At 34.1% G+C, this 23,474-nt stretch overlaps 1 protein-coding gene across 5 annotated transcripts; it reads right to left on the bottom strand.

Annotated features, from left to right (window-relative positions):
* Positions 1-2,787: 2,787 nt before the first annotated feature.
* Positions 2,788-20,864, bottom strand: LOC128159835 (uncharacterized). 5 transcript variants are annotated; one of them, XM_052823035.1, is made up of 11 exons: positions 20,737-20,864; positions 19,975-20,083; positions 15,383-15,454; positions 15,170-15,208; positions 14,971-15,038; positions 13,851-13,916; positions 9,581-11,302; positions 8,186-9,169; positions 7,795-7,904; positions 5,355-5,401; positions 2,788-4,171 (listed from the first exon to the last, which is right to left on the bottom strand). In XM_052823035.1, exons 7-9 carry the CDS (start codon positions 11,268-11,270, stop codon positions 7,810-7,812), a joined length of 2,769 nt encoding a protein of 922 aa, XP_052678995.1. In that variant the 5' UTR covers positions 11,271-11,302; positions 13,851-13,916; positions 14,971-15,038; positions 15,170-15,208; positions 15,383-15,454; positions 19,975-20,083; positions 20,737-20,864; the 3' UTR covers positions 2,788-4,171; positions 5,355-5,401; positions 7,795-7,809. The 5 variants fall into 5 exon arrangements, with proteins under 5 accessions (XP_052678995.1, XP_052678994.1, XP_052678998.1 ...); XM_052823034.1 differs by lacking the exon at positions 15,170-15,208; XM_052823038.1 differs by lacking the exon at positions 19,975-20,083 and having other exon boundaries at positions 20,737-20,857.
* Positions 20,865-23,474: the final 2,610 nt, after the last annotated feature.

The following is a 23,474-nucleotide window of genomic DNA, read 5'->3' as shown; positions in this document are numbered from 1 at the left end:
ACAAATATGTCTGGTTTTTTCCTCATAATATACATGTTACAATGTAAAGCTTATGCCAAACTACAGATTCTGGAGAGTTTTAAAAGTAGAAAAATGTCCAACTTTAAGACAATATATTTGCATTATTATTGAGAGTCCAAAGACAGATTTTTGATATATTGTAAAGATAAATGTCCTTTTATAACTAAAAACAGATTTAGTGAATTTAAAGTGCCATTTTCAGACTTTTAAGCATTTAAAAAATGTATATTTTCACAATTTTACAAAAAGTTGGAAACATGCCAGATTCGTGACCTATCTGCACTTAACAGAAAGAATATATGGGAATTCTGACAAAATGAATTACACAAGTGTACCTTGTTAGTGTTAACTCTAAATGACTTTTTGAATTCATATTTAAACTAAACTCAGAATTCTTAACATTAATTTGGTAAATTATACAAAATTTTATTCTTAAAAGGGTCAAAATGCTATTTTTAGTAACAGTGCTGCAGAACCAAGTTTAGACTGACCACATCAAAAAAAAATTTGTGGCAAATTAATTCATATAGATGCACACTGTTACACACAAAATATGAAGTTGATCAGAGAACCTTGCTCCCACCACCTTTTGCATGGTTTTCTCGTAGACATGCTCATAATAAAATGATTATGTAATAAATCGCCATAAGGTTAAGAGAATCGACAGTTTTACCATTCATCTAAATCAAATCAAAGATTCTAATAACACCCTTCTAAAAACTAAAATCAAACACACAAATACGTTCTTTTTGACAAAAAAATAGGAAGGTAAAAAAGAAAAAACAGGACAAGAATGAACTGAATATTGATTGCAGAAGTAGATTGACAATCATCATTGTAGAAAAAAGGCAAAAGACTTCCCCATCACTTTGACTTGCAAGCGTGCTAGTTTAGAATCATACACATTTTTGGAGTAAGATGAAGAAAAATATTTACGCGCAGAAACTAACCAGGCTGAAGCTAGCAGCCACTAACAGCAGCCACGAAGCCCGTAGAAGCTAGCAGCCAATAAGGAAATTCATCAAAGTACTGAGAGTACTCGAACAGAAAATTATATTTTACTTAATTATCGACATATTTTAATTATTATCAAAATGATTAATGCTCAATAATTTGTACGAGCATTGACGACTTCCGAAGCAGTAAAGCTCACCTGGATAAGAGTTATAAATGCGTCTTTGTTGGATAGAAATGAATTACGTCTATACGGGTTTTTAGTTATGAAAATAATGTTATCCTACGTGTAGTCTTATTGATACAAATAGAAAAACTATATGCATCGTATAAAGGGATATGCAAACGTAGTATGATATAAAAGCCGTGATAAATTAATAAAAGTAATTTAAAAGGCCGCATAAAACGATACAAATACAATAAAACCTTAAGCCAATCCAGTGTGGCAGGATAATTTGTTTACATCGAACTTGAACATGTGCGTGTTTTAAAATTTATCCTCGAGCCTTTTCACTCCCCCGGAAACAACATCAATCGAAAATTAAAAAGACATCGTATTATTACGAATATGCGACAATAGAACACCCAGCATTGCCATTTTATTCCCATAAAAAATTATTATATGTAGCAGTCAAAAACAGCGAAAATCATCAGGTGAAATTGGAATTATTTTCTCTCAGCCATGTTTTTACGTGAACCTTCGAAGAATACAACCATGACAATGAACAGGGTCGGTTTAGCTCACCCGAACTTTGTCATATTTTAGCATTTCACAATGATATAGGGGTGAAAGGCGGACCATTATCTCTTTAATCTTTAAAGTGCGCATCAAAAGGATACCAGGGCAGTGTAGGGGACCTATACTTAATCCTAGTGTTTTCAAGTTCTTGTGGTCAATCTCAAGTGAGATATAAATCCCTGAAACGATGCCCCGCCTTTCACCCCTATATCAATGTGTCATGTTTCAAATCAAGATAGAACGATTTGACCATTTAAAAGTAGGTCAAAGTGACCCAATTTCGGACTGTTATTGTAATTCATAGTTGAATTATTGTCTTCGATGGTATAAAACCTTGTTGGTTGATGCGTTTTATTATCTCTAAATATGTTACCCTAAAACAGGCCACAGTCCTCCACTCATTGCCATAAATGTTTAATCATAATCATTTATCTCTTTGATGTAGAAGTCAAGGAAAATCAAATCTGTTTCAGAACTTGGACAAAGGTAGTCACTTAAGTAGGTCACTTCGACACACTTTGTACGCGTTATTTTGTATGCATAGTCAAATCTTGGATTTTGTTTTTTTAAATTGTTAGTTCTATAGTATATCAGACTAGCGTTACTAAGCCCCTGGACCTCTTGTATTTTTAAAATGGTTGAGAACCTCGTCTTTAAACCATATATACAATTGCTGCTCCTTTAAAGATGCTTTAAGTGTCATGTTCTAAATTTTGTATTTATACTGCCATCCGCTAAATTCAAAATTTACAACATGACACAAGGTTCAACAGAATACCCATGTCGTTTGTCTGGATTTTTGTCCTAAGCAGAAAAAACATTAACCAAAGTAGTCATACAGGAAACTTGCTCATAAGGAAGTTAAGGCGACTTAATGTTAAGTTCCATATTTTCGTCATGACAAAAAAAGAGTTGTAATAAGATTGAAAGGGAAATATGTTATATATTATTAACTACCCCCGTTTCTGTATATCCAAGTACCTTATAGGCAAGTTTTACTGTACAAAGAGAGATTAGATCAATCTGCATCAAATTCTAAGGCTATATATAATCACTCAGACATAATAACAACATCAAGATAAGTCATTCTTTATTTCTGAGGAAAAAGAAACCAGGGTAAAACATCAAAAACACAAGCACTCTTAACAACTGAATCAAAAACACACTCAGCAATAATGATGTACAGAGGAGATAAAATCATTAGTCGGTTATTGGTTTTAAGTATCATTATAAAATCATTAGTCAGTTATTGGTTTTAAGTATCATTATAAAATCATTAGTCGGTTATTGGTTTTTGTATCATTATAAAATCATTAATCAGTTATTGGTTTTATGTATCATTAAAATATCATTAGTCGGTTATTGGTTTTATGTATCATTATAATATCATTAGTCGGTTATTGGTTTTATGTATCATTATAATATCATTAGTCGGTAAATGGTTTTATGTATCATTAAAATATCATTAGTCAGTTATTGGTTTATGTATCATTATAAAATCATTAGTCAGTTATTGGTTTATGTATCATTAAAATATCATTAGTCGGTTATTGGTTTTATGTATCATTAAAATATCATTAGTCGGTTATTGGTTTATGTATCATTATAAAATCATTAGTCAGTTATTGGTTTATGTATCATTATAATATCATTAGTCGGTAATTGGTTTATGTATCATTAAAATATCATTAGTCGGTTATTGGTTTATGTATCATTATAAAATCATTAGTCAGTTATTGGTTTATGTATCATTAAAATATCATTAGTCGGTTATTGGTTTTATGTATCATTATAATATCATTAGTCAGTTATTGGTTTTATGTATCATTATAAAACCATTAGTCGGCTATTGGTTTTATGTATCATTATAAAATCATTAGTCGGTTATTGGTTTATGTATCATTATAAAACCATTAGTCAGTTATTGGTTTATGTATCATTATAAAACCATTAGTCGGCTATTGGTTTTATGTATCATTATAAAATCATTAGTCGGTTATTGGTTTATGTATCACTATAAAATCATTAGTCGGCTATTGGTTATATGTATCATTACAAAAAATACACAGTAAACTTACATATCTTTTCATCTTTATGATCTTTTATCAACGAATTCAAGTGATGTACATATACATGTACATGTACAGTATGTGGCATGTATCAAGTTCCTATGACGATAGTAAATGACCTCTTTATTTTCAGATGTTTAAATAAATGTTATTCACTTCACTGTTTGTATTCTTTACCAAATGTACTTGATGCACAAGAGAGATATGTCCATGTACCCACTTAACGTAAATTCCACAATAAAGAAAGTCCATAGTTAATATGTCCATTCCCATCAAGGGTCGATAGACGATCCAACCCATGACAGTCACTGTTTGAGAGAGGTTTATGGTGAGTTCATCATGTTGACACCAATTTCTACCAGTCCACGGTCTATAGGAAACCAGTCAACTGTAAAGGAAATAGTTAGCTTAAATACATGTTCAGATTTTATAATTGTTATATGATAAGTCATTCATTAATATCATTTGTATATTCTTACTTTACTAATAAATTTATATGAATCTTTAACAACCTTAAAAAGTTCAAAATTTAAAAATCATTTAAACGGCATAGTCCACATAACATATCAATTTACAAACTTAGTGCTCTCTCTCTCTTTCTCTCTCTCCATCAAATAAATATCCTATAAATCTACCCCAGTGTCTGTCTCACCCTAAATTATAAATCTTCAATACGACATAGTTCACATAATATATCAATTTTTAAAGTTTAGTTCTCTCTCTCTCTCTCTCTCTCTCTCTCTCTCTCTCTCTCTCTCTCTCTCTCTCTCTCTCTCCATCAATCAATTGCACATTACAATAATTCTACCCTGGTGCCTGTCTGTCTCACAATGAGTTAAAGTAAATCAATAATCAAGTTTAGTTCCAATGTAAGCTCACACACCCAACGCTTCCCAATACAGAAAATAATTTGGCAAAAACCATAACTTGCAAAACCTTATAAGCTCAAAACTTCCTGCAAATGTTCACATCTATTCCTTTGTCTTTTACATTTAAAAAAAAATAAGTCTAAAAAAAAGAATTTTCAAGAAAAAAAAAATATGGAAACAGAATTTCTGGTAATATGCACTTTTACACATCTTGTCTTAAATGCCCAAAGAGTTTCTTTGAATTCCATGGAGCAGTTTTAGAGGAGTTACACTTACAAACTGTGTATTACTATATTCAATATAAGATAAAAATTCTAAGTTTAAAACGGCAAAAGTTCTTATAAAAATAATGGAATCACATTTTCCTTGTAATATGCAAATCTACACATTGTGTCTTAATTATCCACAATGTTTCATAAAATTCTTTGCAACGATTAAAGAGAATTTGCGCTTACAAAAAAAAACCAGCACTGACGGACAGACTGACTGACATACTGGTCAAAAACATTATACCCCTTGCAACTTCGTTGGGTGGAGTGTAATTGCTTACATGTACAAGATCCTATCTAGTAAAAATCCCAGACAGACAATAATATCAAAACATTGAGCAATCCATTGATATATGATTGCTAGTGCTCCTGTTAACATTTCCTTCTTAATAATATACATTACCTGCAGCTTATATAGAGAAAAGTTACTTACATGAATTATGTTGTTTCTCGCTGATACTTGATATAGTTTTCTGGTATCTAAAATTAATTAGAATTTGTACACATGTTTATTACAAGTTGCATCATAGTATATCATTAGGTGCAAATGTTTAAATGAGAGAGAGAGAGAGATATAGAGAGAGAGAGAGAGAGAGAGAGAATATTAAGTTTCACAATCATTCACAAACATATACCCTTACTGAGCCAATGACCTAAATGTAAATTTTTCAAATGTTTATAAAATACCACCACACCTCTCGCAAGCTTAAACAACAAAACAATTAAGATTGTATTTCAGAGAGGTCCCAACATAAATTAATTTTTACACAGAAAACCTGTTGGTAGACAATAAATTAAGTTCTGGTGAATATAGCAGAATAGATTTGGTGTTAAAATATTAAAGGATATACTAAAAAAAATAGCATTTATTGACTACAATTTTATCCTGCAACATCCACAAAACTGTATTGCTTAAATAATTTGCTCTTATGTAAGGGAGACTATCCATATAAACTTCATTAAAACTGATATATCTAAAAACAAGATATCTGTGAGCCAATGCTCACTAGTGATACCCCCGCTCTGATGTGAATATGCAAAATAAGCAAAGTCGACATTTAACAAAAAGCTGGCATCCGTTTGGTACAGAAATATATCCCACAATATGGCATGCCTAAACAAATAGTGTGTTAAAATTTCAAGCATCTGAGATAAATAGCTGCTGAGAAATCTTTGAGGAAAATTTGTTTGAAAATGTTGGCTAAAATAAACAAAGTACTCATTTAACAGGAAGTTGACATCCGATTGGTACAAAAATACATCCAACGATATGGCATGCCTTAACACACACTGTGTAAAAATTTCAAGCATCTGCGATAAACAATTGCTGAGAATTCTTTGACGGAAATTTGTTTGAAAATTTTGGCTAAAAATAAACAAAGTTCTCATTAAACAGGAAGTTGACGTCCGATTAGTACAAAAATATATCTAACGATATGGCATGCCTATACAAATACTGTGTAAAAATTTCAAGCATCTGCAATAAACAGTTGCTGAGAATTCTTTGACAAAAATTTGTTTGAAAATGTTTGCTAAAAATAAACAAATTCATCTTTAACAGGAAGTTGATGTCCGATTGATACACAAATATATCCCACAATATGGCATGCCAAAACAAATAGTGTGTTAAAATTTTAAGCATCTGCAATAAATAGTCGCAGAGAATTCTTTGACGGAAATTTGTTTGAAAATGTTGGCTAAAAATAAACAAAGTACTCATTAAACAGGAAGTTGACATCCGATTGGTACAAAAATATATCCAACGATATGGCATGCCTTAACACACACTGTGTAAAAATTTCAAGCATCTGCGATAAACAGTTGCTGAGAATTCTTTGACAAAAATTTATTTGAAAATTTTGGCTAAAAATAAACAAAATCGTCTTTAACAGGAAGTTGACGTCCGATTGATACACAAATATATCCCACAATATGGATAGTGTGTTAGAATTTCAAGCATCTGCAATAAACAATTGCTGAGAATTCTTTGACGGAAATTTGTTTGAAAATTTTGGTTAAAAATAAACAAAGTACTCATTAAACAGGAAGTTGACGTCCGATTAGTACAAAAATATATCCAACGATATGGCATGCCTATACAAATACTGTGTAAAAATTTCAAGCATCTGCAATAAACAGTTGCTGAGAATTCTTTGACAAAAATTTATTTGAAAATTTTTACTAAAAATAAACAAAGTTGTCATTTAACAGGAAGTTGACGTCTGGTTGGTACAAAAATATATCCCATGATATCGCATGCCTATACAAATATTGTGTAAAACTTTCAAGCATCTGCGATAAACAGTTGCTGAGAAATCTTTCACGAAAATTATTTTGAAAATTTTGGTTAAAAAATAAGCAAAGCCGTCATTTAACAGGAAGTTGACATCAGATTGGTACAAAAATACATCCCACGATATGGCATGCCTTAACAAACATTGTGTAAAAATTTCAAGCATCTGCGATAAATAGTTGCTGAGATAAATGCGACAGAAATTTTTGTTACGGACGGACAGACAGACACACAAGGGTAAAACCGTATACCCCCTCTCCTTTGGAGCGGGGGTATAAAAATTAATACATTAGCTGTCATTTGGCTGCAAAAATAGGCTCGGGCTAAAATTAAATTATCAAATTGATTAGATTATCATTTCAATTGAATAGTTATACACACTGAACTTTAGTCTACATTCATCAAAAGACAGACATGCATGTTTTTAATTAACATCACAAAGAGTGAAATAAACAGGAGTCAGTATTACAGTCCATGTGAATTATACACAGCTCAATTTCAGCTGCAGATGTTGAACAAAGTGACAAAGAACATATGTGGTTTTGAGAGCAGACTAGATTTGTACAGAAACATTTACAACCTGTCAATATCCAAGCTATCTCCATTCTACGGCTGGTGTTGAGCTTAGCATGGCCTCCCCATCACTGGAGCTAAACATGGCCTCCATACCAGAGGAGTGTGTTTCCTCATCTACAACAAGGCATTAATTAGCTATTAATTAATAGGTATAATAATTACAATGTAGTTGTACTGATTTTATTGAATAAGTAATGACAAAAATATCCATATTCAGCATAATATCTGTCTGTACATGTAACTCTTTTCCTTGGTATTTAAAGACAAATCCATTTTTTTTTCTTATTAAAATTAAACCAAGTTTAACAATAACAAAAAATGATAGAAATATACAATAAATCCAGATTTCTCTTATTAACAAATAATTAACACTGCCTGTTAAGACAAAGACTTACCTGTCAGAGCGTCCTGTGTGTCTATATAACTGTAGACACACACCTTGTTGTCCTGTGATCCTACCCAGAGACGGTGAGTGTTGACATCATAACTCAGGCTGTATGGTACACCCATCTCTTGTGATTTTGTCAGTAGATGTGACAGGAACTGACCGTCCTTGTCCAACATCTGTACTGTGTTGGTTCTATAATCACACACCAGGATGTGTGACAGCGGGTCAGTACAGATTCCACGTGGCCGTAGTCCTGATCCTGATGGAGGTCCTGTGTAGGAGAAACGATGTCTTCCTCCACGCTCTGTCACCACTACAGCATCATCATCATCAGACACCACGACATCCCCATTGTTGTTCTCTGTTATATAGTTAGGCTTTCTATACAGTCCCAGATCTGTATTGTCGTTCTGTATGGTCTGTGTGAGTTTTCCACTATGGTTGTACCGGGTTACCTTGCCTGTCTCTGTCCTATAGTTATACATCCCGACCAGTAGATCCCCAGTGGACGGGGACCAGTACACACACAGTGGTTCCCATGTAGAGTCTGTTGTCTCTATAAATGTGGTGGTTGTTTTCATATCCTTTAACAGTTTGTTGATGTTATTTTTCCAATCTATATAAATCAGTTCACTCTCACTGTTCACTGTGTGGAATCCTCCATTACCAGTTAATATATCACCACGACATGAATCCTTCACACGATGTAGAGGGACACCTGTTGTGTCTGTCAACATGAGATTGTTTCTCCAATCACTGACCCAGACCCGGTCTGAAGTCACACAGGAAATGTGATGACAACCACGAACACCTGTCAGTGTGAGAGATTGATGGAACTCAGCACCAGACGTCAGTTTCAGCAGACACTGGTTTCCTACGCGTCGGTTTCCTCTCTCTGTGATTTGGATTGCACTCAGTGACTCCATCACATCCTCCTTGTTGAGTGACTCAGTCATGGAGAGCTGGCTGGTGTGGAGTTTATCAGCAGTGTCTGCAATAAATCAAACATCACACATGTATTGCTTTATATGATAAGTGAATAAAATTAATTAATCTTATTAAAACAGTTGTCTGCTTTTGTATACTAACACACATTCTAGATGTATTAATTAAAACAGTTTATCAATAACATTGTAATTACAATGACATGTGATTGTGATTAATTCATTAATCAATTGAAATAATACACAGATGTATCTAAATAATTAATTTTATTTAATAGCATATTCCTGTGTGTTTTTAAATCTAACAAGCTATTAAGAGTTAAATACTTGTACATAAATTTATTGAACAAAGATAAATAAGCTGCCACTGACAACTTGTTAAGTGTGTACATATACATGTCTCAAACACGATATATTATACTTCTATATAATTGTAAACAATAATGAGCCAGACTTACCTGTCAGAGCGTCCTTTCTGGTGATATACCTGTATATAACCACCGTCTTGTTGTCCTGTGATCCGACCCAGAGACGGTGAGTGTTGACATCATAACTCAGGCTGTATGGTGAGAATATCCCTGATGGTCTTATCAGTAGATGTGACAGGAACTGACCGTCCTCGTCTATCATCTGTACTGTTTTGGTTGTATCATCACACACCAGGATGTGTGACAGCGCGTCAGTACAGATTCCACGTGGCTCTAGTCGTGATCCTGATGGATGTCCTGTGTAGGAGAAACGATGTCTTCCTCCACGCTCTGTCACCACTACAGCACCAGACAAGTGATAGTCAGACACCACGACATCCCCATTGTTGTTCTCTGTTATATAGTTAGGATGTCTATACAGTCCCCGTCCTGTGTTGTTTTTCTGTATGGTTTGTGTGAGTTGTCCACTCTGGTTGTACCGGGTTACCTTGCCTATCCATGTTTTCATTCTATACATCCCGACCAGTAGATCCCCAGTGGACGGGGACCAGTACACACACCGTGGTCTCCATTTAGAGAATATTTTTTTCTTTATCAATGTTTTGGTTGTTTTCATATCCTTTGATCGTTTCTTAATGTTATAATTCCTATTTATGTAAATCAATTCACTCTCACTGTTCACTGTGTGTAATCCATACCTATATAAACCACTCCATGAATCCTCCACACGATGTAGAGGGACACCTGTTGTGTCTGTCAACATGAGATTGCTATCCCAATCACTGACCCAGACCCGGTCTGATGTCACACAGGAAATGTGATAACAACCATGAACACCTGTCAGTGTGAGAGATTGATGGAACTCAGCACCAGACGTCAGTTTCAGCAGACACTGGTTTCCTACGCGTCGGTTTCCTCTCTCTGTGATTTGGATTGCACTCAGTGACTCCATCACGTCCTCCTTGTTGAGTGACTCAGTCATGGAGAGCTGGCTGGTGTGGAGTGTAAGATGTATCTGGGGGAGGGCTGTCTTTATGGAGGAGAGGAATTGTAGCGCACTGAATGTTGACTGTTCATACATGCGTACATATCTCTGTAGGCTGACAATATATCTGTTTGTTTCCATCTTCTGTTTTAAACATCTGTGTTTGAAATTAAAGTCACATAACACATTATTCAATAGATCATATACCACATAGTTAATGAGCTTCTTCAGTGTCTGGGCCTTTGTTAACATCTCTGATTGATAGCGGGAGAATTCTGTGCGACAGGTTTTGATGTCATCTGTGATTCGTGGCAGGAGAACAGGTCTGTAAAAGAGAGCCTCACTTCTGATGGTGTGAATGGTTCCTCTATGTTGTTGCTTTGTTTTATAAGCTCCTCGTAAGCTTAGAATCTTGTGCTTACTTTGTCGAAAGAGAGAAACAGGGAATCTGTGAGATTTATGTCCAAAACAAGAATAACACACAGGAACTTGACAAGGTTCACAGTACTTTATATAAACATGGCTACGATGTCTCACACAAATCTCTTGTGTTGGGATGTTGTTGAATTTCTCATAATGTGACACAACATAATGGTCTATTGTTGTGAGGTTTTTCACATGGTTTTCTTTACACTTTTGACACAGATCACATGGACATGATTCACAATAGTACTCTGTGTCCTCTGGACACTTAGAGCACTGATGTACTTTATATGTTGTACTTGCTGGGTCCATGGTCTGGAGGGTCTAGGTCTTTATATCATTACCTGCATGTAAAAAGTATAATGTCAATCATGGTCTATTACATTAACTACTTTCAATTAAAAAGTTTTATAGATACATGTATAACATCAAAGGACTATATACGGTTTGAGCCTAAAATGGCCCCCTAAAATGAACATTGTCATTTTACTGTAATTCTTTATTTTATTTGTACAAATATACATTTGAAGTTTTTTCATAATTTTCATTTTGATTTTAGTGCCCACAATTTAAAAATATGACATCATAAAGTGTACCTTTTCCCGCCATTTTCTCATTTTTATCATAAAACGGCTTGTTTTGAAGCAGTTTTTCTTTAAGGAAACATTGAGCGACTGCTTGAACAAACAAAATATTTTCAACAAAGACGTATCTCCCCAGTATTTATGATTGACAAAAAGTTCGTTCTTGTTCAAAGAGTCGCTCTATATTTCCCAGTCGAAAAAAGATAAGAAAAATGTCAATTTTTGACTGATTTTGATTGAATTATGAAAATAGCGTCACTTCTGACGTCATATACTGCCAGTGAGTGCATGAAAATCAAATAAATAGGGGAAAAACATATTTTATGTCAACTCTTTTATAAAATAACACAACAAATTAATGTACCTGAATCACTTTTAAAATAGCGAATTATGGGGGCCAAATTTGACTAATATCATATATAGTTCTTTTAACAAATCTTTAGTTTAAAAACAGATGTTACTTTAAAGTTATAATACATTTTCTCTTTAGAGATAAATGATGGTTCATTATTATGGTACTGATTATAGAATGCTCAAACAGTAGAAAAAAATATCCCCCAACAAGAAAAAATCCTGGGTCCCCCGCCGGTCAAGCAGTATACTAGTATCGAGTCTATCGACCAAGGCTGATTTTCGAACTTGACCAAGGTATTAGTGGTATAAACATTTGGTATAAATTTAATGAAAATCTGTCAAAATTTGTAGGCATAAGAGCGCTTACAAGGTCAATTTTTGGATAAAACAGAGTCATTATTATGGTCAAAATCCCATAACTCCAACAAAAAGTATCGACCAATGCTGATTTTCGAACTTGACCAAAGTATTAGTAGTATAAACATTTGGTATAAATTTAATGAAAATCCGTCAAAATTTGTAGGCATGAGAGCGCTTACAAGGTCAATTTTTGGATAAAACGGAGTCATTATTGTGGTCAAAGTCCCATAACTCCAACAAAAAGTACCGACCAATGCTGATTTTCAAACTTGACCAAGGTAATAGTGGTATAAACATTTGGTATAAATTTAATGAAAATCCGTCTAAATTTGTAGGCATGAGAGCGCTTACAAAAAAGTGTGACGGACGGACGTACGCCTGGCATTTCTATGTCCCCGCTCCGCGTTGCGGCGGGGGACAAAAATGATTGATAAGTGTATGAGAGAGAGAGAGAGAGAGAGAGAGAGAGAGAGTTTCTCTGCTTAAAATGTAAAAGTATAATCTCTGAGTGAGTTTGATCAACAAGTCTTTAGAGATGACCTTCAGAAAACTTACAGCGTGCACGTCATTCTCTACTGAATATGGACTGTTGATCTCTCTCTCTCTCTCTCTCTCTCTCTCTCTCTCTAAATGTATCTCTCTCCATGTATCTCCCTCTCACTTTCTCTTCTCACCATATATTATCCATCTCTCTCCTTTAAACATGTACTATATAATTTCTCTATATATATTCTATATCTATATATATATATTCAATAAATCCTTTTTCTTGGTACCGGGGATGAATAAACACAAAAAATAAGTCCAATGCTCAAACAACTTTTATCTATGGTTTTTAAATCTACTGAAGTTGACTGTGGAAAAATTTGTTTCAATATATACAATTTTTTTTTAAATGCTAAATCAATATATTGGATCATGTTACTTTAAAATTAATAACCATTTTTAAGTTTTAGGTCTGTTTAAGAGAAGAGGGCGGGCAGAAATCTTTGCCTTTTGGTTGATCCTATTCCATATTTTGTAATTATGGCCCATAACTGCTGCATTCGGTAAGTTCTACTACGTAAAATGCATTAAAAAGTACAGGTGCAGTGCAGTTCAGCAAGAGAACAGACTATAATTGTTATCAAAACACAATGCGCACGTCATTATCAAATGTGTGCAATACAGGAACTAACCAAATTATACATGAGGTCTTTGACTACTGGCTTATGGCCCATGCTTTACCCCATACCCTGGCCAATTATTTGACAATTCCACGAGCAAATAATTTGACAATATCCCAGCCCTGACATTACAACAATGATAGTTTTCCCTTGTTTGAACAAAAAAAATCACTAAATGGGAATGAGGGCAGTTCATATTTTGTTAATCTCTTGGTAAGAAATTGCTATGCTCTCAAGTAACAGCTAGTTCTTACCATAGGGCTAACACAATGACTACTGCCCACATACCCACTTAAGAGCTGTATAATATAATGTCTATGAATGACACACAACAACGAACTTACGATAGCAATAGGTCACCTGAGTAACCAAGAAAGGAACAGGTTAGCTGCCTTATGAACAGTTTATAATATTCATGAATACTATACCGTATACAATTAATCCTCTTTTCTTTCTCTTGTCTACTGTATCTTTGAAAACCATACTCTATAGACCTAAAAAGAGACCACACAATTCTACACAACAGTACATGTACATGTATTACATTAACCTAAAAGACAAACAGGAGAACATACATGTAAAAAATAAATACCGAACAAATGCTGATAACAGAAATAGTTAAGGATTGAGCTGTTCAGCTACTTAAATCAATGATGGGTGAAAATCTTACAAATGTGACGGTCACAACAGTGGGATGACGGTGCCAGATAGCTCAGTTAGTTGAGAAAACTTAAAATTCAGAGGACCCGTTGATCGAATCCCTGTTTTGGGTCCGTCATTATTTAACCCATCCCACTAAATAATCAACCATTGAAAGTTTTTAGACACATTAACATGGATTGATAATCAATTCTGTTTAAAGTTGATGATAAGAAAGAAATTAAGTAGGGGATATCTTGGGAGAGAAATTGACTTCTGAACAAGCATCATCATGTGTTTGTGTCTGTCTGGCAGTGTCTCAATCAATCATTTCAGGTACATGCAGTTATTCAAAGAGTTTTATACTAGTATTGAATCAATTTTTTTTAGGATATTAATTATTTTGTATTTTACTTATATTCATACTAGGTAATGGATAAAGTTGAGTACTCTTTACATTGTTATCTATATTAAACATGAATGTAATGATTTAGGAATAGGTGAAAAGGGGAATAACTCTTTTCATATTAAAACTGGCAACAAAAGAGATTGAGTTGTTCCCCTTTTCACTCTGTTTGACCTGTTAGACTGTTTGATGTAATGTAGTAGTATCAACGACACTTTGTTGAATCAACCTTCACATTTGTATGTAAACATAAAATCTAGTTATCAAATCATTGAAAGAATACATAGAGATTAGCTGAATAAAATGTGATTAAAATGATCAACATTCCCACCTTTAAACTGATTAGGTAGTGTCTGAGAAGGTTCACTTTAATTTACTTCCTGTTTTGTACTTAATGTAAACATATATTAAACAATTCACCAGATTCATACCAGTGTTGAAAGAAGAATGAGAGATTAGCTGTACAAATTGCTGATGTTTCGTAATAAAAAAAATGTACATACTATACCACGACTATGTGGTGGTTTTCCATAACTGGACCAGTTGTTACTTCCTTGAATGAGGATAAAACCTAAAAAGTAAGCACATCATATTCAAATAAATATTAATGCATCACTTGATACGTGTTCAAATTAGTGTTCATTACATGTAAACTTTTACCGTGTAGTTTACTGTTAATAGATCACACACACACAGCGATACCTTAAGTACCAAGAAGCCACCAGTTAAAATTTCAAGCATCTGCAATGAATAGTTGCCGAGATAAATGCGACAGAATTTTTGTTACAGACAGACGGACAGACAGACACACATGGGTAAAACAGTATACCCCCTATTCCTTCGGAGCGGGGGTATAATAATGATTGATTGTCTGTATAAATTATTAATGTTTCATAATTGAATAAATGTACATACTATACCACGACTGTTTGTTGGTTTTCCATAACTGCATGGACCAATTGTTACTACCTTCAATGAGGATGAAACCTAAAAAGATAGCAGAATATCAACTGATAACAGAGTATTATTTGAATTTGGAATTATTTTAATTCTTGGAATTTAGAGAAACAGTGAAAAGTAGCCTTAGTCACTACTAATTTATCCACTAACCCTGATTTTAACACAGTCAATGTAAATCAGGGCATTACTGAATGTCCTTAGTTTATTGATGATGTGGAAACTGAAATTAGTTTTACCTACATTACAAAAGTATACAATAAAAAAAATCTAAATGCCTGTAGATATTGATTTTTTTTTAAACATTCAGTCATGTATTTCTTACAAAGTGGATTTATTCATTCAAAATATAATTATGTAAATGTTCATTTGCAGATGGTGTGATCTAAGTTCTTATGTTATGTGCTTGAGTAAAAATTCTTCAGGATTTACTAAGGGGGTTAGCAAATCCAGGATTTGCTAACCCCTATTGGGCGCATGCCTTAAGAATCTCTGAAGTTAGTAAATCCAGGATTTACTACCCCCCCCCCCCCCCCCCCCTCCATCCCTCTGGACACAAGTTGAATTTAGTTTCAGTCCGTCCTTTCAATCATTCAGTTAAAGGGATATTATTCGGTTTCTTTAACATATCCTATTTTATTGAGAAACAAAGATGCATTTTCCAATCCCTTTCTGAATCAAATTTCGTTTTAATTAACTCTTATTCCAATACAATGTAAATATAAATGATATGTTATAGGATAGGATAGAGATTATTTGCAGGATAGTATGCAGTTTACAAGATATTGGTCTGAATAATTTTGTCAACTTTTACGATAGCAGCACTGTACATGTAGGTTTTTTGTTATTTTATCCTGATTACAAACGAAATACAATGTAAGGATAACTCCCAAGACACTCCGAATAAACCGTTCATCTTGCGTTCATAAAGCGTTCACATATTGTTCACCGTGCGTTCACCGTTCACTTTGCGCTCCGTTTGCATTCTGAGTTCGCACATCATTCACCGTTCATTAGCGTTCACCAAATTCCGTTCAGCGTGCGCTCACCGTTCGCTCAGCGTACGCTCAGAGTGCGCCCTGGTGACCATTCAAGTGGGAAAGTAGAACGTTTCAGGGACTGTAGCTAGTGGGGTAACCCTTTAGCTCAGTCGGTAGAGCGTTGGTTTTTAAACTGAAGGGTCCCGAGTTCAAGCCTGGTGTAGCTCACTCCTCTTCTATAACACATGAATGTTCAATTACTCTGACACACCATTGCTATTTATCCATTCACCCTTTTCAGAAATCAAATCTTCATCAGAAATCCTCATACCTGACTAAAAAGATTGACCATCCTCCTCCTAGAAACATTCCAAAATCACAGTTTATCTATAAACAAATTAAAGCACTTGCTTGTTCTGTCACCCCCTATGTACATCTAACATAACATGTATCTTTATGTCTTTGTTTGTCTCTCTGTCTAAAAAAGATTTAATGACTACTCTCCCCATAGAAACATTACATAAGGTTTATCTAATATTTTTTACGGTGCGCTGTTGGGGCGAGCGCAGCATGTGATCAAAATCATCAAATAATGAATTATGATAAATCAATAAAAAATAAAAGTATCAACGTAACGTAAATGAATTTGAATGCAAAATAAAATAAAACATACCTTTTTTTCAGTAGACTTTCATAATTCATAATTTATAAGAATTTTTATTTATTTATAAGTAGAATTTATCTCAGATACTATGTTGCTGAATAATATAAAGATTATAACATATTAATGTTCGTTGCAGCTTATTTCCTCTTTTCTGCAGTAAACTTACATGTAAAAAATTTACTTATCATAGAGTACTTCCCCCCCGCCCCCCCCCCCCTTCGGAGCATGTAATAAATGGATGTGAAAATAAAGATAACATTGAGCAGCTAAAGAGTTAAATTTATGCATACTATGCACTCCCTATTCCTCACCCCGCATTAGAATTTTCCTGATTTTGAGAATTATTTTTTTTCTTTTTGCATGTGAAGATTTTTTGAATGAGGCTGCCACGTCCCCTTTTAAAAAACATTCGGACTTCCTGGAAATTACCGTAAATATAGTGAATAAAAATAAATGTGAGCATTTAACCAAATAAGAGCAAGTTACAACTGTTTCCTATCTCTGAAGAAATGTCCCCATTCGTTAGCTCTGCAAGATTTTGAAAAGATTTTGGTGTTTATATTTCAGCAAATTTAAAGTAACAGTAATTTCCCCTAATTGTGATTTCAAAGTTCACGTCAGTCAAGTGTCGTATGTCTCTTTAAAAACTACCCTGAAAAAAACTACGCGAAATATATACTGTTTTATTTACTTAAAAAGCATGATGTTCTTGAAATTACACATTTTATCTGTTTCTCAAAAGTTTAACTTTGATTCTCGTGAGAATATGAGAAAGCCAAGCATTTTTGGAATTGCATTGATGGTCGAAATTTACTGACGCCAAAAAATTCTGTCGGATCAATGTGTAAGAAATCCATTGTGCATCACTCAAAAGGACAATAACTCCGTTAGTCTTATGTAATGGAATCAACGTTGTGTTATTAGTAGTGTTGGATACCGGTACCCTGTACCAATAATGTACTGAGTAGTTGCTTTAAAAATGCCAGTAAAATACCGTCTCATTTAATACCGGTACTAATAACGGTATTTCTGTATCTTTGAAGCTTTTTATACGTTTAAAATAATTTAAACAAGAATAGAATTGAGAAATAGGAGTGCTAACAAGGTCAATTTATGGATAAAACAGAGTCATTACTGTGGTCAAAGTCCCATAACTCCAACAAAATGTATCGACCAATGCTGATTTTCGAACTTGACCAAAGTATTGGTAGTATAAACATTTGGTATAAATTTAATGAAAATCCGTCAAAATTTGTAGGCATGAGAGCGCTTACAATAAAGTGTGACGGACGGAAACAGGGACACACGGACACACAGACCCACGCCCGGCATTTCTATGTCCCCGCTCCGCGTTGCAGCAGGGGGACAATAAACGAATTCAGACTCGCTAAAATCGAATTCTCTGCGTATTAAAAGGATAGGCTAATTAACGAAATCTGTTCTTTATCATTCTTAGTACGATACTTCATTCGACTGCCAATACTTTAAGTAATAAATCAATACATAAATTATAAAAAATACATAATCAATGATAGTGTTTAAATTTTATTCTGACAATAAATGTAAATTAAAAAGAAAAATAGCGCAAAAGTGTTTTTTATTTAATGCGTTCTATTTCCCATGTTTCGTCAATATGTGTGCGACCAAACAATGGCTGGCAACCGGGTAAAGCACTCGGCTGTCTAGTCTCAGTAGGAAATCAGATGGTGGTGTTTGCAAGCATTGCAAGTTATTTTGCCAGGGAAAAGGGGAAAACACATGTTACTTTATTAAACATATGAGAATCAGATTCAATTTATTTGTTTATTAATCTCAGAGACATAAATAACAGAGATTGGCAACTCCGCCATTAGCGCGTTTTGTTGTTGAAAAATGGTACGGGACCAACCTTACTTTGAGAACTACATTTTAGTGAACTGAGATAATAATCCTAAACCAAAATTATATTGTTTTAATGAAAAATGTGCATAGGTTTTAGATATTTTTGAAACAAAAAATTGAAAAATAAGATAAATATATAGAAAATATATTGGCCAGCTATAAACATCAGCGAAATCTCGGACAACGGTTAGCCAACTGCCTCCTAAAACTCCTCTTTTAATATTGTTGATATGACATAAACTCATGAAAATATAATAGTTTAAATGTTTTGGTAATTGGTTTTAGCTGTTTATATTTCGATATAACTGTTTATTAGAAAGATATCATGATTTATACTGGGAACACTTTACAATAGGGACCGCGGGATTTCGCGAGATTCCGATCAGCTGCTAATCTCTGTTATTTATGTCTCTGTTAATCTTTAATTTAAATAAATGAAGCATAAGCATGGTTTGTAAACTCAAATGTTTTTGTATATATATGATCTTTATAAATTATAACACCAAAAGGTCAAAACCACATTTATTGAAAAAACAAATCATCATTCTCATTTATAAGGTCTAGTACCATACCGTTAAAAAAACCTTATCTTTTCAAAAATGCCGCATGGTATTGTACCGTATTGTCCTTAACGGTATCCAACCCCAGTTAGCAGTATATTTACAATGCCTGTACATAGTCTTTTATTATTTTTATCGTTCTCGTGAGAGTGTGAAATGGGAAACCATATTTACAGAGAACTGCTGGTCTGATAAAACAGGGCATTACTGGTCTGAGTAACTGACGCCAAAAAATCCACTGAATCAATGTGCAACTAGTCCGAATTTTCTATTCACACATGCCTTGCTAGCTAGTAGAACTCGCTTCGCGTCAGCGACCTGCACTCGCTATTAAACAAATTAAACAACACCTGTGTGCTCTCTGTCACTCTCTGTGTACATCTAACGAATCTTTCTGTCTTTCCCTCTCTCTTTATCTCTCCATGTCTGCCCCTCCCCCTCTCTCTCTCTCTCTCTCTCACTCACCTGTATTGTTGGAATACATGTGTGGTGGTCAGTGATATATGGACCTTGCGTATGCTATCGGCTCAGTGGTAAAGCTTCTTTCTGACTGCATGAGTTCCGAGTTTGATTCCTGTACATAATCACATAAAGAAAATGTTCAGTGAAATAAACTTGGTTCAATGCCGTGTGCTGCATTAATTTTTGATACTGTTCAAGAACAGACGAAATTAGAAACTTCCCGTGGCATGGTTAATGCACTGGTATTTATACTATTACTTACAAGACTAAGTGCAGTCGTTTTACCGGTAACAAATATTTGCAAGTATCGAATAATTTTTGGAAAAATTATTGGAGAAAAACAAAGCTACTTAAGGTCGCACCGTAAAACAAATTAAAGTGTTTTCATGAAAGATTAGGCCTTATTTCATAAAGTAACATTTTGTGCCTCTTGTGTATTTTCGAAATTGATCTACCCCAAAATATTTGGTCAGAAGTGATAGAGGGCGCTTGATTCGATACCGAAACTAGGAAAATGGAGGGGTGTTGAATACTTCCTTAATTCATATTTTCGGAAGTTTGATACCACAGTTTAGAAGGACAAAGAATCGTGATTAAAACAAAAAATAAAAACATTTGGAATTCCGACAATAATAGTCGGATGCACGACGAAACCATATACTGATAGTATTCGTTACCTGTAAAACGACTGTAGCACGACGGAATCATATGAGGGAATATTAGGCATAATGCAAAGCAAATCACATCATTAAAAAAACCACTTACATATTTCTTTTCTTAGACGGACACCATTTAAACTACCAAGCCTAATTGGATAAAAACACCCTTCCCTTTCCTCTTTCCAAAATGTCGTCTGTTCTGCTTCTATACACGTCCAAATGTTTGGTCTTTTCGGCGTCAAACAATTTCGACCCCAAGTCTTTTCGGTCCCAGATAATGATTATAATAAATTTTGATAACTATTCAAGTATTCCGTTTTTAATGTTATAATTAAATTTTAATGTTTAATATCACTTAATTGTATCTTAATTTCAGTTATCAATATACTCGATGATATAACTTTTTAGGTGTGTGTGTGGGGGGGGGGGGGGGGGGGGGGGGTTTAACCGGCATGTGGTCAGGAAAATAAGGATAAGGCCGAACAAACGACATCAGAAAAAGGATTCGAACTCATGACTTACAGATTCTTAGTAAACCTTCTAACCCACGCTCAGTGTTAGGTGACAATTTGGGGGGGGGGGGGGGGACTACCTATAAAATTACACTTATTTAATTTTATTGTTTATTTCCATATATAGTACGTCATAACATGGAGGTATCCCATAACGTTAACGTTACCACTTTAATTTTCCGGTAGGCCTATCTAGTTATTCACGCGATCGAAGAAGAGGGCCATTATAACCCCTTCACGGTAACTGTGCTACTGTACCGCTCTTTTGCAGGGCTTGAGAAGGAGGGCAGGCAACCTTTACTTTAACGTTGAAAAAAATACCACAGGGGAGCTAAATTACCCTAAGAGGATGCATACTATTAGCATTCTCATAACATTGTTTTTTGGTGGGTTTTTTTTTTTTTTGGGGGGGGGGGGGCGGGGTTGCAGTATACTAGTATGCATAATTGTACGTGTAGGTTGAATTTGACGAACTATTGAATTTCAGATGCCAGAATGGAATATTTCGGAAATGAAAAAATGTAAAAAAAAAAAAAAAAAAAAAAAAAAAAAAAAAAAAAAAATTAATAAAAATCAAAATAAAAAACAAGAACAAAACAAATTCAATCTAATGTAGTGTACAGATCAATCATCTTGTTGGATTGTTTTAATTTTGTGATTAAAGCTGAACACCGCTCGTAAATAGGCACCGTCACACAGGTACCTGGTATATATTTATTTTACACGTTTTAGTGTCTTTGCCTGTGATAACACTACGAATTGATTTTGTACTATACTATAGCATTGAATCATGATTTTTTGAAGTATACACTCTCATAACTGCAGCGGTGTGTGCATACAAATTGAGTAACGCGCGTTAGCGCGTTATGAAAATTTGTATGCACACACCGCTGCAGTTATGAGAGTGTATACTTCAAAAAATCATGATTTAATGCTTATATTTACATTTTTTTTAATTTCTTGCCTTGTCTGCAAATGTGATTCATACCTTAAAATTCCTATCTTATCCTAAGGGTAAGTTACTATTAATGGAAGAGCCACAGTAACAGCCACAAGCGTGAACTTTGATTTTCGCTTGTGACGTTGCAGTTTACAGCGTTTAACGTTTGTGACGTCATAATAAAACTCGTCAATTTGACCTTTGACTACTTGTTGCATTTAGAGGCATTTAAACATCACGGAATTTAATGGAAAAACACAGTAGAATGTAAATATAGTCCAATAACTTCAAATGACGTTTAATTTGGATGCCAGCGGGGTTTGCTTATTTATATATTTAAACATACAATGGCTAAAAATTATATAAATATAAGTAATAAGAAATCATTCTTTGATTATTATGAGGTGATAATTTTGGTCTGGGTGTGATCAAATCTATCATAAAGATCCAATAAAAATTGGATTTGATCACGCCCCGACCGAAATTATCACCTCATAATAATCAAAGAATGATTTCTTATTACTGATATTTATAAAAGCGATCGCTCTCGCTTACGTGATCGTTCAGAAGCGAGCGCTCGCGAGTTTCACGGAGGCGAGCGCTCGCGCTGTTGAACGCACTTCGGATATAACCCATTCATTGTGGGTCTAGACTCCATCTTAATAAATCAATAATAAAAATCAAAATAAACTTATTCTTTAGATAAAAGTAATTTTAGGATGGAGACAGGACCCATTCATACCTAATTTTGCAATTAAGAACAGTGAATGATACAAGATTTAGGCAAAAAAACGATGTGCAGCTTAATTTGGAAACATATACCTGTCGTGTTTATAGAATGAAAGCACAATATTGACTTCTATCGTGAAATTTATAATGAAAACAATGCATACAAGTCAGAAGTCAATATTCTAACTTAAATTGAAATGCTTTCGCCTTCATTGCTCCGAGTGGGGGATATACAACGCCTTGTATGCCCCTGTTCTTTATATGCATGACAGATATTGTTTTATTAAACATGTTAAAGGTGGTACGGGACACTTCTATAGTAACGTACTGTTCATCGAAATTAAAACAATAAAATCAAGTGCAATTTTATAAACATGTTTTAAAATGTTTAATGACATAATTTTATGTGTATTTGGCGACGCATTAATTAAACTTTTAAATCAAAAATGGTCGTCAGGTTCATTTTTCAGATTAAAAGCGTGATTTTTTTCGGTAAATAAAATTTTTATAGAAGGTATGTCTAAATTTTACTTGGAACTGTGTATTGACTGAGAAATCAGAGTTGTCTTTCGTTGTATGACAAAATAATAATGAGGAAAAGGATGAACTTAACATATATTCCATCAGACAGTTTACGTCTTTGTCAAACCTGCGCGATATTTC

Source organism: Crassostrea angulata, chromosome 8 (assembly GCF_025612915.1).
Source record: "Crassostrea angulata isolate pt1a10 chromosome 8, ASM2561291v2, whole genome shotgun sequence".
Classification (NCBI taxonomy): domain Eukaryota; kingdom Metazoa; phylum Mollusca; class Bivalvia; order Ostreida; family Ostreidae; genus Magallana; species Magallana angulata.
This window is presented reverse-complemented; position numbering and strand designations above follow the sequence as displayed.